At 36.0% G+C, this 10,632-nt stretch overlaps 1 protein-coding gene across 2 annotated transcripts in view; it reads right to left on the bottom strand.

The window, feature by feature from the left end:
• Nucleotides 1–1,011: 1,011 nt before the first annotated feature.
• Nucleotides 1,012–10,632, bottom strand: part of LOC136031383 (partitioning defective 6 homolog beta-like) — a 35,984-nt gene continuing 26,363 nt past the window's right edge. The window contains exons 4-5 of one of the 2 annotated variants that reach the window (XM_065710905.1): nucleotides 4,994–5,260; nucleotides 1,012–1,790 (exon numbers count right to left, since the gene is read on the bottom strand). In XM_065710905.1, coding sequence (XP_065566977.1) covers nucleotides 1,533–1,790; nucleotides 4,994–5,260 — 525 coding nt within the window. In that variant the 3' untranslated portion in view covers nucleotides 1,012–1,532. The remainder of the gene's footprint in view (nucleotides 1,791–4,993; nucleotides 5,261–10,632) is intronic. The other variant, XM_065710904.1, reaches the window with a different exon arrangement.

The following is a 10,632-nucleotide window of genomic DNA, read 5'->3' as shown; positions in this document are numbered from 1 at the left end:
CCCTAATATTGGATAAGACCTTGCTCTCTCGCCCCTAAAAAAAAACCTCCCTTCCCCCATGCAAAAAAAAAGAATGAAGAAATAAAAAAAAGATAAAACCAAAGGAGGATAACTTTCCTCACAAAAGAGGAGGCCTTTGCCAAAATATCAGTATTGCTTTACCTTTATTCACTAGCTGAAAGTTATTCTCCTTCAGCTACTCCCTTTGTTTATTGGATTTTTTATGTCACTTATAGCCAGCATGGTCTCAAAAACCTCTTTACAGGACCCCTTTTCCCTTATATTACAACAGCATGTACTTATGTTGGCAAGCTTAAATAATAAATACTAAAAATAGACCAACAAAAATTAAAATTTCACAATGCAAAATATAAAGCAATAAAAACTACAGTATATGCACTTTTCAACAATAAATCACAAAAATCAAAATAATAAGGTTTATTAAAAATACACACTAAATTATAACAAGGCAACCTTTTGTTTCATATTTGGATGGATTTGAATTTCACTGTTCACAGCAATTGGAGCAGAACGTTTTATAAGGCAGTGCCCAAGCACGTCACTAATATAACCGCCATTACGTCTATTAGGAATATTGATGACAAGAATTATAAAATAATAATTATTTTTGCACAAAAGGGATACATCAGGAATCCCTTCCCCTACATCCAGAAGGATTTGGGACGTCAGAAATAAGACACTTGCAGAACCCTTTCAGACACCCTTCCCCCTTAAATAATCCTCCAAAATTTTGGCAATAGGGAGCTAAAACAATCATTATGCTTCTTGACTTCCATTTTGATTCTAGATACTCATTTTCTGTTAATTATATTTTTCTCTCGTCCCTGGTGAATATCTTAAAGATTTTTTCCTTGAATGAATTCTTTTTTTTTTGCATGACCGATATTGCAGTAAATGGTAATTATTTTAGGCTAAGAACAATCACATTTGTGAGACAAAAAAAAAAAAAAAAAAAAAAAAAAAAAAAAAAAAAAAAAAAAAAAAAAAAAAAAAAACAGTATGTAAAAAAAAAAAAAAATCCATCCTAGGAAAAGGTAGCATTTATTAGAAATTGTACTAGAAATAAATAGCTACAGTGTAATTTCAAATAATCAATCTAATGTTAAGAACTAATAATTTATAAATAATTGAATTCTAATAGTAAATTTAAATAATAAAAAAAAATACTATTGTAAACTCTTCAGTTGTTAAATAAAACTCAAATTGTAAGTTTATTTTTATTTTCTAAACATTTTTTGTCACGCCTGCATGGAGTTAACTGAAATCCTGGTTTAGAAATAATGTCAATAATTATAGTAAATGAAGCAAGGATTGCAAAATCTTTGGCGAAGTACTAAAATACCAAAAAAACGGTATTTCTGAACCTTGGGAATGTCAATAGAGACAATCATTCTTAGTCTTGATTTATGAGTTCATCGATAAAAACTATAAAATCTCTCCAGAAACTAAAAGTCAATTCTCATAAAGTTAGGACATCAAATTCAAAAAGTGATCTAGCCAACATATCACACTCATAGATGCAAAACGCCATCTTCCTTAACAATATGATTCGATTCAAGGCCAACACTAGTTAAATCCCGGATTTCATCGTTTTCTTCAGTATCTTCATAATAAGATGTCAGTGTTTCTGAATGAGATTGTTGTGATCCCGTGCTCTGTTGTGAATTCCTCGAGAAGGAGCCCCGCCGTGGGCCAACAATCCCTCGTTGGTTAGCCGGCTTCACTGTTATTATCAAATTTGAGCTATTAGCTACCATCATATCTGTTACCTATAACGTAAAAACGAATCATTTTCTGTTCTATAAGAGAAAAAAATAAAAAAAAGGAAGAAAGAAGGGACACAACAGGACCGAAGGGCTGTAGATTTCCTGCATAGGGTTTTCAGCAATGGCGATTCCATTGGTGTACATTTCATTTCGGTCTCGACGCCATTTTAAGAAGTTTCAGGCTATCTTTCAAAATTCCCATAAATTTATTTTCAAAGTAAGATTCAATTTCAAAATACCCTAATAGCTACTATTCCTGAATCAGCTACAAATGGATTTTTTTTTCACCAGCCGATCTTTGGCTACTATGGGCTGCAATTCGTTCTTTATCAAGTTGCAGCTACCCCTGCAACCATGATTTGTATCGAGAACCAGGGTTTCAATATGATGTCAAACGCAAATTACATCACTACTTTCCAAATGTTTTCTCACTATGACCCACCAGATAAGAACAGAATATAGCCCTACCTCCAAAAAGTTGATATAACCCTGCCTCAAAATATAAGTTTAGATTGATTAGCCCCTGAAAATATTTTGCTGAAGCACTTTTTCATAGGCAATCTGAAAGTGCTTAAAGTCAGTTCCAGTTCCGCGCAGCTTATTAAACACATAAAATTGACGTTCTGAAGAGAATGACACCAAAAATTTTTTTTCTATAGTACAATATATAGTACTTTATTAACAACTGAAATACAGTGATTGCAAAATAAAAAACATATTATTGAAAATTAGATAGTTTTGAAAAAAAATGGGTAAGTACCTAGTGATTTTAGGAAGGCTTTCATTTCACCCCCTAACAAGAAAGGTAATAAGAATTGTTTAATAACTATAGAGGCATTAGCTTGCAGGAAGTAAATTACTTAGTAAATTACTTAGTGTGATGACACTTTTTAGACTTAAAGATACTGTAGATAATGTTTTAAAAGGAAAACAATGTGTTTTAAGAAGGGTAGAACGGGACATTGACCTAATCTCCGATTTTAGATTTATAATTGAAAAGTGTCTAAATTATGAGAAACCTTTAGTCCTTGGTCCCATATATTATTAATAGGCATTTGATTCAACCAATGGAAAAGCTTTAGTGTAGCTCCTATCTTTGTTCGGTGTACTAAAGTAACTCTATTAAAGGAATCAGTGCTATGTACGACAATAATATTGCTGCGCTTAGGGAAGGAAACGAGATTGGTTACTGGTTTGTATTGAGCCAAGAGTTAAACATGGTTGTATCCTATACCGTTAATATGAATTATTTTAATGGTCTTAGTTCTTAGGAACACGGCAAAGGCTACGGGAGAGCATGGAATCAAATAAGAAGGTTCACCTGGGCTTAGGTTAAGCAGATGATTAATGTCCTAGATAGGAAATTAACAAAATGAATGAATTTTGAAAATTTTGATGGGTCAGTTGGCAAGTGAAGGTCCCTTCATTAGCCTTTAAAACATCTAAGCATTATTATTGCAGCCATCATCCCTGTTGAAGGGTCTTGCGCATGCAAAAAGTTTCAAAAAATATTTAGTTAAAAGAATCATAGATATTGGGGAGAGGGGGAACTCCCACGTTTAAGTTTTGAATCATTAGTGTATTGGGTAAATAGCAAGTGACTAAAACATTAATAATGGGAGTTCCGGGGCAGGGTGGGGGTATATCATGTTATAACAGGATACTATTTGCTTGATTTAACTTTTACGCTACTCAAATCGTTGTTGGTCATCATTTTAGGGTCTTTTTAACACAAGAATTACAATTGGAGACACAAAAGAACTTTTATACACCAAATGTCCTTTTAAACAATGAAAAAACACAAAATCTCAAAATTATGGATTTCAAATCGTTATTTTACATTTTGCAATCAACAGTTTAAGGTCATTATCTCTGGAGGAATAACGAAGGCAAAAGTCTTTCTACATGAAAAAAATAAAGCTCCCTTTAAAATTAACACGTACAGTTTTTTTTTTCCTTTACACGAGAACTTATTTGGCCAAAGTTGGATAAAATATAAAAACCACATGTAAAACATTGAGAATCATAGAAAAACCTTAATACCATTAATTTTATTTTTAATGTAACAAAACATTTTTGTTTTGATCTGAAAAAAGCAGTCTCGTAACTCTAGAAGCAAATTATTTTTTGAAGCACCAAATCTAATTTCGATAACATTCTGAATAGGGGACATGCCGCCACCTCCCGAAAAATTACTCCCAGAAAAATGCAGCCTTAAACTTAATTGGTTGTAAAAGGTTAGCAACTCCCTTTTCTGGTCCTCGATACAAATCATGGTTGCAGTGGTAGTTGCAATTTGATAAAGAAGGAATCACGGCCATTAGTAGCCATAACTCAAAAAACACTTTAAAAAGTTTGGCTGGTGAAGAATTAGTGCTTCTCTGACATGCCCTCCCCCTCTGTCCCTGACACCTTGACCTTACAGATAGACAAGATTGACCGGTTTCCTGCGTATTCAGTAAAAACGTATGGCACATAATTGGGAATAGCACAGTGTAAGGTCGTTGCGCAGGGTATGCGGTTAGGGAGTTGTTGGGTGGAATAATGGACTGGTTAAGTTATATACCAAACAGAAATAGTCTTTTGCTTCAATTGCCAGACTTAACAATGTTAATCTTAGTTGTTAAGAATCGAAACCGGGAGTTGTGTCACAATTGGGACTAACAGGCGCAATCAGGAGGAACACAGGAATAGGAAAAAAAATGGTATCATTCCGGTATTACTTGTATACATTGAAAAAAGAAGTCAAACCAGGTGGAATAATGGACTGGTTAAGTTATATGGCAAACAGAAATAGTCTGAGGCTTCAGTTGCCAAACTTATTTCAATATTAATAAGTTTTTATATTGAAAACATTGTTAATCATAATTGTTAAGAATCGTAACCGGTATCGTGCCCCGATTGGGACTAAAGAGTGCAATCCTTAAGACACTCTTTTGGACTTATGACTAAGGGCTAAGGAGGAGCACTGGAATCAAAAAAAGGTAGTATCATCCCGGTATTACTGTAAATACGTTGAAAAGAAAAGTCAAACCAGATTCACTTCACTTTGCTTTCGGCCTACAATTCTCCCCTTTTACCAGAACTTTAAACCGATTCTCTTCTGACGTAGTTAACCTTAATATAGAACCTTTCATATACCCCAATTAAGTTAAAGATTAAATCAATTAAAGATAAATATTAGAGTAAGTTAAAGCAATCCTCACTTGATCCAGCGACTTTCCACTGACTTCAATACCATTAACTTCCAAGACTTCGTCGTTGACAGCTAGTAGTCCTGTCGATTCTGCTAACCCACCGGCAAGAAGTCTTGATATAAATATTCCTGGCACCCTTTCTAGCCCCTGGGGAGTAACACGCACCGATGTGCCATCTCGGATATAGAATCCAAGAGGTTTGTCACTTCCATGTTTAAGAAGCCGCACTCGTCGACATGTTTCAGGCACAATATCAACATCTATAATTTGCGATACCTATAAGAAAAAAGAAGGATAACTGAAAATAAAAAGAAAATTGAAAAGAAAATAAAAAAGGGTAATTATAAAAATGAAGATAGAAATAGAACAAAAGAACGATAAAAGATGATGACTGACAAAAAAGAAGAGACAAAATGAAGAAATTGAAAAAATCCAAGAAAATAAGAAGGATAATAGAAATTAAAAAAATAATAATAAAGAAGGGTAGTGGAGACTGTGGCAATATGGACACTTGGGCAATATGGACACCCCACTCCTAGGCACTCCAGGTGACTTTATATAAGTCATTATAGCCAAAATGTGGCGTTAATGGTAGAGACACGCGGTAAATGACTTCTGTCGTTTAAATTACGCACTCATTTCTGGGAGTATAAATTTGAAATTTTCAAAGATAAAGTAATTTTTTTTGTTTTCACTGGATTAAAAGATACTTATAATTTAAAGTGGCACTTTATGGAAAGGACATATTTTAATTTTTTTATTGTAACTGATTAAGGGGCAATATGGACACCAATAAGAAGGGTAAACTGGACAGTGGTGTCCACGATGCCCCAATTGCAGTAAAATCTCCTCCACATCTAGATTATAACAGCTAATTCTGTGTCAGATGGCAAAAACTTATCTAAGAAAGTCAAACAGGGGCTTAAACAACGGGCAGATAATTATAGAAGCTTTACTAATAATTTGCAGTGGTATTTGCAAGAAGAAAACATCAAAGCAACACCATTCCTCAAGCAAGCGTGATAAGATGGGTAGAACTTTGGAAGGAAGTACCTTTAAATGATCTTGAGAGTAAAGAACCAGGGATATTTAAAGACCATAAGGGCATTAGATGAATATTAAGTAGTATTAAAGAAGTAAACTGTAAACTAGTAAACTATACCATGGCCTCGGTCCAAAACAATGTCGTATTCTAGCCTATCAGTTTGGAAAAGTGAACAAGAAAAAGATTCTGGACAGCTGGGAAAATAATAAAATTGCTGTTGCAAATTAGTTTACTTCTTTTCTGAAAAGAAACCCAAGTGTGGCTATCCGTTCTCCTCAGGCTATGAGCATTGCTCAGGCAACAACATTCAATCAAACACCATTCATTGAGTTTTTTTGTTTAAACTATCCAGCTGTGTTAGAGAAAGAAAAATTTGAAGCATATGCTACATGAAATGCTGATGAAACTGGCCTTACAGATGAGCAGAATCCTAAGAGAGTTTTAGCTCCAAATGGTGCAAAGCAAGTTGGTCAACTAACACCGGCCGAGAGTCGTGAACTTGTAACAATATGCAATGCAGTTAGTGCTACAGGTGTAGTGATCCCCCCTTTATGGTCTTTCCGCAGGTTCACTTCAAAAATCTATATGGTCTCTGGTGCCCCTATTGGCATGAAAGGTGCTGATTATGTAAGCGGACGGATGACTGTTGAAACCTTTCCAGAATTTCCAAAACACCTTCAAAAGCACACACGATGCAGTCTTGCCTCAAATGTCTTGTTGATCATGGATAACAATGCGAGCCATATCAGCCCGGAATCAGTAGAAATATAATACTTACTATCCCACCACACACAATTCACAAGCTTCAGCCCATGGATAGTTCTGTCTTTGGACCACTAGAAGCTCACAACAATAGAGCTGCCGATGCGTGGAGGCTTGAGCATCCTGGTCAGCTCATCAAGATTGATAATATTGCAGAACTGCCTGGAGCTGCTTTTCCATAGGCTTTCAAGCCGCTAACTATTCAGTTTGGCTTCGAAGCTTCTGGAGTCTTTCCTTTCAACCGTCATATTTTTACGGGATGACGGGTTCTTGAGCTCCTATGTCTCTGAGCGTGCAGTATCAGCCTCTCCGAGCGTTAATCCTCCTGAAAGCAAGTATCTGTCTCAACCAAGCATATCTTCTAGTGCATATTCAGAATTACCAGTAAAACACCTGTATGCCGAAATATTTCCCCTCACTCTAAAGCCAGTGCCAGAAAAAATATTACCAACCTCAAAAGGACCAAGCGCATTATAGCCACTGACACACCTGTTAAAGATCAACTGCTAAAAGACTTCGCCGAACGAACAGCAAAAGTTAGCAAGCAAAATGGGGAAAAAACTGAAATGGAAGAATTCCGTCTAAGTGACTCAGATCATGAAAGCATGGATGCAGATACTGTGGGAGACAATGACCATGAACAAGTAAAAACTGCAGATTATGAACTTGTTTCAGAGGGAAAAATAGAGAAAATCCCAACCTACTCAATTGACAAGATAATTCTACAGGAGGAAGACAAATACGAGGTACTCTATTTGAAAAGACTTATGCCTTTCATGAAGTTTGCAAGGACAGATCAGATTTTTAAATTCGACAGAGCAAGCATCAACCTGAACATAGAGCCTCCATCATTTACTGGTAGCACTATGTGACAAGCAGAACAGCTTGTTTTTCAAGTGAAATTGTCCCAATTTGACGTCAATTAGTTGTGATTGCTTAAAGTACCCTGCCAGGCCAACAGCTGAATATTGTCTAGGTCGTCACTGCATACCTAGTTGTTGAATATATTCGATACATTTTTAATAAACAACAAACTATTCTCTATTTAAATTTTTATGCTCCTCTTTTACTCTCTTTTTTTACTTCTGATTTCTACTCTTCTATTTCTGACTTTAGCAGCCCAGGGTATAATGAACATCAATATCCAAATTAACCATACCAAGTGTGCATTATACCCTTGTAATTCAGGTATATGGACACTTTTGCTGCTATTTGTTTGATCACTTCCCATGAGAATATGATAAGACGTACAAGCTTGCCATACATAGCTCAAATGAAGCCAACATACTGAAGTTAATAATGGTGGAATCGGACGTACAAAAAAAAATTACTGAAAAGTTATTAGCAATCCTGTGAAAAGGGTTCCGCAATACCCCGGTCTCGCCTGATTATAAAAATATAATAAGAACTAAAGCAGGATAAAAAGATGGTAATTGACACAAAGAAGAGATAGAATAAAAAAAAAATAATAAAAGAAAATTTGGCCCCACATCCTGAAGCAGTGATGTGTTGAGTTTTTCTTTTTCCTATGCACCGTTTTGTTGTATCTTTAATTGTGACGGGTTTTTCAATATTTTTTAATAATAATAATAATAATTTAATTCTTGTAAGATTGTTTAAACGTTATTGTTCTACAGCATATATAGTATGTCGCCAGTTATGAATATTTATTTCGCACATATATTATGTAAATTATACTCGTTCGCTTATAAGTCGTTTTTTATTCTGGTTTCTTTCGTATAATTTGCTTGTCTTGTATTTTGCGAAGTGTTTAATCGTTGTTTTTATTGTTTTATTAATTTATTTTCTTTTACTGCTCTAGCTTCATTCTTCTGTATGACGGGTTTTTAAATAAATAAATAATTGGAAAAAAAAAGAAAATATAATAAAAAAAAGGGTAACTACAAAAACAACAAGAGCTAAGAGCTCATATGGCACTTGTGACGAGGCAAGAAGAGCTAAGAGCCAAGAGCTCATATGGTATGAGCTCTAACAAAATTATAAGAATCAATAGATTGATTTAAAAGGAAAATCAGAGGCTTAATGCCGGTCAGGATTTAAAATAAGAGCTCTGAGTCAAGATGTCCTTCTAAATATCAAAATTCATTAAGATCCGATCACCCACTCGTAAGTTATAAATACCTAATTTTTTCTAATTTTTCATCTCCCTTTAGCCCCCCCAGATGGTCGAATCTGGGAAAACGACTTTATCAAGTCAAATTGTGCAGCTCCCTGACACACCTGCCAATTTTCATCGTCCTAGCACGTCCAGAAGCACCAAACTCACCAAATCACTGAACCCATCCCCCCAAAGAGAGCAAATCCAGTACGGTTACGTCAATCACGTATCAAGGACATTTGCTTATTCTATCCACCAAGCTTCATCCCGATTCCTCCACTGAAAGCGTTTTCCAAGATTTCCGGTTTCCCTTTCCACCTCCCCCCCAATGTACACAGATCTGGTCGGGATTTGAAATAAGAGCTCTGAGACATGAATCCCTTCTAAATATCAAATTTTATTAAGATCCGGTCACCCGTTCTTAAGTTAAAAATACCTCGATTTTTCGAATTTTTCCAAATTAACACCCCCAGCTCCTCCAAAGAGAACGGATCTGTTCCAATTATGTCAATAACGTATCTAGAACTTGTACTTATTCTTCCCATCAAGTTTCATCCCACCTATTCGTAAGACTAAAATACCCAAATTTTCACGTTTTCCATGAATTCCGGTTTCCCCCTCCAACTCCCCCCAATGTCACAGGATCTGGTCGGAATTTAAAATTAGAGCTTTAAAGCACAAGATCCTTCTAAATATCAAATTTCATTAAGATCTGGTCACCCGTTCGTAAGTTACAAATACCTCAGTTTTCCGAATTACCCCCCCCCCCCAAACTCCACCAAAGAGAGCAGATCCGGTTATGTCAGTCACGTATCTTAGACAGGTTTTTATTCTTCCCATCCAGTTTCATCCTGATCTCTCCGCTTTAAGTATTTTCTAAGATTTCTGGTCCCCCCCCCCCAATGACGCTGGATCCGGTTGAGATTTAAAATAAGAGATCTGAGTTACGAGTTCCCTCTAAATATGAAGTTTCATGAAGATCCGATCACTCCTTCGTAAGTTGAAAATACGTCATTTTTTCTAATTTTTCAGAATCAACCCCCCCCCCCCCACAATAGAGCGGATCCGTTCCGATTATGTCAATCACGTATCTAATTCGGATTTGCTTATTGCTTATTTTTCCCACCAAGTTTCATCCCGCTTTCTCCAATCTAAGCGTTTTCCATGATTTTAGGTCCCCCCCCCCCGAACTAACCTCAATGTCACTAGATCCTGTCGAGATTTAAAATAAGAGCTTTGAGGCACGATATCCTTCTAAATATCAAATTTCAATGAGATCCGATCACCCTTTCGTAAGTTAAAAATACCTCATTTTTTCTAATTTTTCAGAATTACCCCCCCCCCAACTACCCCAAAGAGAGGGGATCCGTTCTGGTTATGTCAATCATGTATCTAGGACTTGTGCTTATTTTTCCCACCAAGTTTCATCCCGATCCCTCCACTCTAAGTGTTTTCCACACTGTATCCTTCCAAACATCAAATTTCATGAAGATCTGATCAACCGTTCGTAAGTTAAAAATGCTTCATTTTTTCTATTTTTCCGAATTAACCGGCCCCCCACTCCGCCCCAGATGGTCAAATCGGGAAAACGACTATTTCTAATTTAATCTGGTCCGGTCCCTGATACGCCTGCCAAATTTCATCGTCCTAGCTTACCTGGAAGTGCCTAAAGTAGCAAAACCGGGACCGACAGACCGACAGAATTTGCGATTGCTATATGTC

The sequence above is a fragment of the Artemia franciscana genome, chromosome 9, assembly GCF_032884065.1.
Source record: "Artemia franciscana chromosome 9, ASM3288406v1, whole genome shotgun sequence".
Lineage (NCBI taxonomy): Eukaryota > Metazoa > Arthropoda > Branchiopoda > Anostraca > Artemiidae > Artemia > Artemia franciscana.
Note: the sequence above shows the minus strand (reverse complement) of the source record. Positions and strands in the feature narration are given on the sequence as shown.